This window comes from Rhagoletis pomonella, unplaced genomic scaffold (assembly GCF_013731165.1).
Source record: "Rhagoletis pomonella isolate Grant_MI unplaced genomic scaffold, Rhpom_1.0 Rhpom_scaffold_00010, whole genome shotgun sequence".
NCBI classification, from domain to species: Eukaryota; Metazoa; Arthropoda; class Insecta; order Diptera; family Tephritidae; genus Rhagoletis; species Rhagoletis pomonella.
This window is the reverse complement of record NW_023458564.1, coordinates 3,619,836-3,623,526: the sequence shown is the minus strand read 5'-3', so window position 1 is coordinate 3,623,526 and position 3,691 is coordinate 3,619,836. Positions and strand designations below refer to the sequence as shown.

The 3,691-nt window shown below is 35.9% G+C and overlaps 1 protein-coding gene across 1 annotated transcript; it reads left to right on the top strand.

The window, feature by feature from the left end:
- The first annotated feature begins 704 nt into the window (after positions 1-704).
- LOC118746395 (zinc finger BED domain-containing protein 1-like) lies at positions 705-3,061 on the top strand. Its single transcript, XM_036480254.1, has 3 exons — positions 705-920; positions 1,000-1,071; positions 1,144-3,061. The coding sequence occupies exon 3, from the start codon at positions 1,160-1,162 to the stop codon at positions 3,059-3,061; it is 1,902 nt and encodes a 633-aa protein (XP_036336147.1). The 5' UTR covers positions 705-920; positions 1,000-1,071; positions 1,144-1,159.
- The last annotated feature ends 630 nt before the right edge of the window (positions 3,062-3,691 follow it).

Genomic DNA, 3,691 nt, shown 5'->3' with positions numbered 1-3,691 from the left:
TATCAAGCATTAGCTCTAAATTGTCAAACAGATTCGTCAGATTCAAAATTATACATGTGTAAATACAATGCGTCCTTTGCTCTTAGTCGTAGTGGGCTGCTTCTTCACATCAGCCACTCTAAACTACGAACTTCCAACAAAAAAATTGCGTTATTTCACAATATAACTAAGTTGTCACTACTATAAAGTTTTAAAGTTTTCCCTTAACAAATAAGTAACTTTTAGCATTCCTTCTGGGAGTGGATGAGCAAATAACAAACAAAATGCACACAGATTTGACGAAAGAAGTTCTATCGCGCAAAATACTTTGCTAAGGTTTTGCAAAACGAAAACGCCGAGTAGGCATACCAAGGGAAAGCAAGGCGGAAATAACAAAGTAAAAGTACGACAACAGACACAACTCGTGTTCATTGAATCGCAACATTCACTAGTAATTTTACGCCTGCAGCTTTTAACTCGATTTTTCCATCACAGTGCAAAACGAATCAAATTAAAGACTAGGTGTTGTGCGGATTCGACAACAGCAGGATTTTGCGAAGAATAATTAAAAGCGATGGCAATCAAAAGGCTGACGGCGAACATCACTGTAAAACAAATTGGAAAAGTATGCGAAGTTAGAAAAAGTTTGAATGAAAAATATTAGGGACGAAAGCAAAGTTTTAAACCTAAAATAGTTAAGGCTTATTATATGTGGACATAAGTAAGGGTGGGTAACTCTGTAAATTTTGGTGTGCTGACTCAGTAACTCCAACTCACTTTAATGAGTCAGCACAGTGAGCTGGCACAAGTGTGCTATCGCACAATTGGTATGTACATCGAAATTATTGATGATGTTAGTAATCGAAATCGATGTAGAAAAGGTTATCCTTAGCTTCTCTTCGTAGCTGGCCGGCAAAATTTTTGAAAGCTGATTTCAACTGGTGAGTCAATTTGCAAAATAATTCTACAATAACTATTTTTTTAAAAGACATATTGATTTATATATGATTATCTTTTCAGTAACTATAGATAAATCTCACGAGCTTGCCAAGTACGTCTCCCACCCTGCACCAAAGGAAAAGTAGCAACCTGGTGAGTTAACTTGCAAGTCAAATAAATTATTTTTTGAAGAGGCATAAATTCATGTTTATAATATATACATAGGTATTCTAAAAACAAAATGTCCCGCAAGAAAAGTGAAATTTGGCTACATTTTTCAGAGGAGAAGGAAAGCAGCGTACAATGTCGCTACTGTGACAAAAAACTTGCAGTGGGAAACAAGTCGACGTTTAACCTTATACGGCACATGAATGCAAAACATCCAACGCAAGTTATACACAGGCAGGAGGCGCCAGGAGAACCAACTCCGAACAATACCTCAGGTAGTGAAGTACGCAATGTACAAGGAACGCAAACATCGTCAGTCTCAGCTGTTGCTCCACCATGTCCATCAGTTTTACAATTTTTAAATAAGCCTCTTACAATAAAAAAGCAAGCTGAAATCGATGCCCAAGTTGTTGCCATGATAGTAAGGGAATACCATCCGTTTAGTGTAGTGGAAGATGCCGAATTTAAAAAGCTAGTGAATTTATTAAATCCTAGCTATAAGCCCCCAACAAGGAAAACAATATCTTCCTCTCTTATTCCTGCAATCTATAGGGAAACAGTGGAAAAAGTTAAGCAGCGTTTAACTAGAGCATATGCCGTCTGTCTAACAATGGATGGATGGACTTCCCGGGCACAGGACGGCTTCATAAGTGTAACAGCACATTACATTGCTGAAGAAAACAATCGGTTGTGCCTGGCGTCGGATTTGCTCACCTGCACGTACTATTCAGAGCGGCATACGGGTGATAATATTACTAATAAACTTAGAGAGATATTGGAAGAATGGGATTTAAGTATTAAAGTGACAGCGATAGTAACGGATAACGCAGCCAACATGAAGGCAGCGGTTCGTGGAGGAGGGTGGCGTCATTGGGGTTGTTTTGCCCATACCTTAAACTTAGTCGCACAATCAGGTTTGAAAGAGATTCAGATTAGCTTAGATAAGGTCAAAGCAATAGTGAGACTTTTTAGAAAAAGTTCATATGCAAAGTCGCAATTGAATGTCACCACTTCGCGAATGCAGCTACCTATTTCAAAGTTGATCAACGACGTTCCCACACGCTGGAATTCGACGTATGAAATGCTGAAACGAATTATGCTCATAAAAGAAGCCGTAATTGCGACAGTAGCGGTAGTAAAATCTTCAGCGTTGGTAAGAGATGAGGGACTTTGCAATATTGACCTTTTAAGCAATGAGGAATGGTTAGTGGTAGAGGAAACCATAAAAATAATGGAAATATTTGATATTATTACCAAAGCAATAAGCGGAGAGAAATATGTTAGTGTTTCTACAATAATTTTATATGTTAAGCAGTTAGAAAAACATTTAAATTCTTTCAAGTTTGACCAGTTGACGCCTCCTGGACAAAAATTAGTGAAAAAGCTACTCAGGGAATTAAATGAGCGTTTCAAAGAATTGGAGAAAAATGAGCTTATAGCGCAGGCGACTATTTTGGACCCTCGGTTTAAGAAATTTGGGTTTATCAGCGAAGTTTTCTACAAAGCAGCGGTTGAAAAGCTTTATTTTAAGGTTTCGAATATTCATCTCCAAAGTGATTCCAATACAAACAACAATGAAGAGCAAGTTCAGCAGAGTCCTTTGGAAAACGCAAGCGTAGATTTACTTTGGAAAGACTTCGATGCCGAGGTTCGCATGCATACCTGTCCAAGAAATCAGTTCACTTCCGCGGTTTTGGAAGTTGACAAATATTTAGGCGAACCTATTTTACCCAGAAAAACCCTCCAAGGTAAAAATAATGATCCATTATTCTGGTGGTGCCAAAGAAAGCATATATATCCGAGGTTGTTTCAAATAGTAAAAACCCGTCTATGTATTTCGGCCACTTCAGTTCCTTGTGAACGTATCTTTTCCCACGCAGGGCAAATCGTTAGCGAAAGGAGGGAAAGGCTAGATACTAGCAAAATTTCACAAGTGGTTTTTCTGAACTATAATTTAGGGCACGATGACTCTTAGACTATAAGTAATTAAGTAGATCAAAGTTTTGTATTATTGTAGAATTACACTAGAGGCCAGATAATTAGAAACAATTTGTCTTACCAAGTTTTGAAAAATATTTTTTTTTATTAGTTTTAATAAATTTTTTTTTACGAAAATATAGTTCATTGTACAACGAAAACCATTTAACTGAAAGTTTCAAACCTTGCAAATTATTTGTAAAAATTCACCAAGCTAAAAAAATTATCATCAAAATTTCAAACTCTTTAATCGAAATTTAATTGAAATTTTTTTGTTGACGGTGTTACGCATTTTTTAAACTTTGTTAATTTTTAGAAATCTTATACAAGGTTTGAAACTTTCAGTAGTATGGTTTTCATTGTACCATGAACTATATTTACTAAAAAAATTAATTAAAACTAATATTGAAAAAATTGTCAAAACTTGTTAAGATAAATTGTTTTTAATTATCTGCTCGTAAGTGTATAAGACTCCTAAGTGTTTTCGTTGAAAGCCATTTGCACTCGTTTTAAAAACGTTTATGTAAAATCAGTCATATTTTGGTATTGCTGTAGTATTGTATGTCCTAAGTGTTGTCGTTGAAAGTCATATCAACGCGTTTTAAAAACGTTTATGTAAAATCAGTCA

Bases quoted from the DNA above. Each gene is read 5' to 3' on its own strand.
- LOC118746395 (XM_036480254.1), top strand. From the start codon at position 1,160: ATGTCCCGCAAGAAAAGTGAAATTTGGCTACATTTTTCAGAGGAGAAG.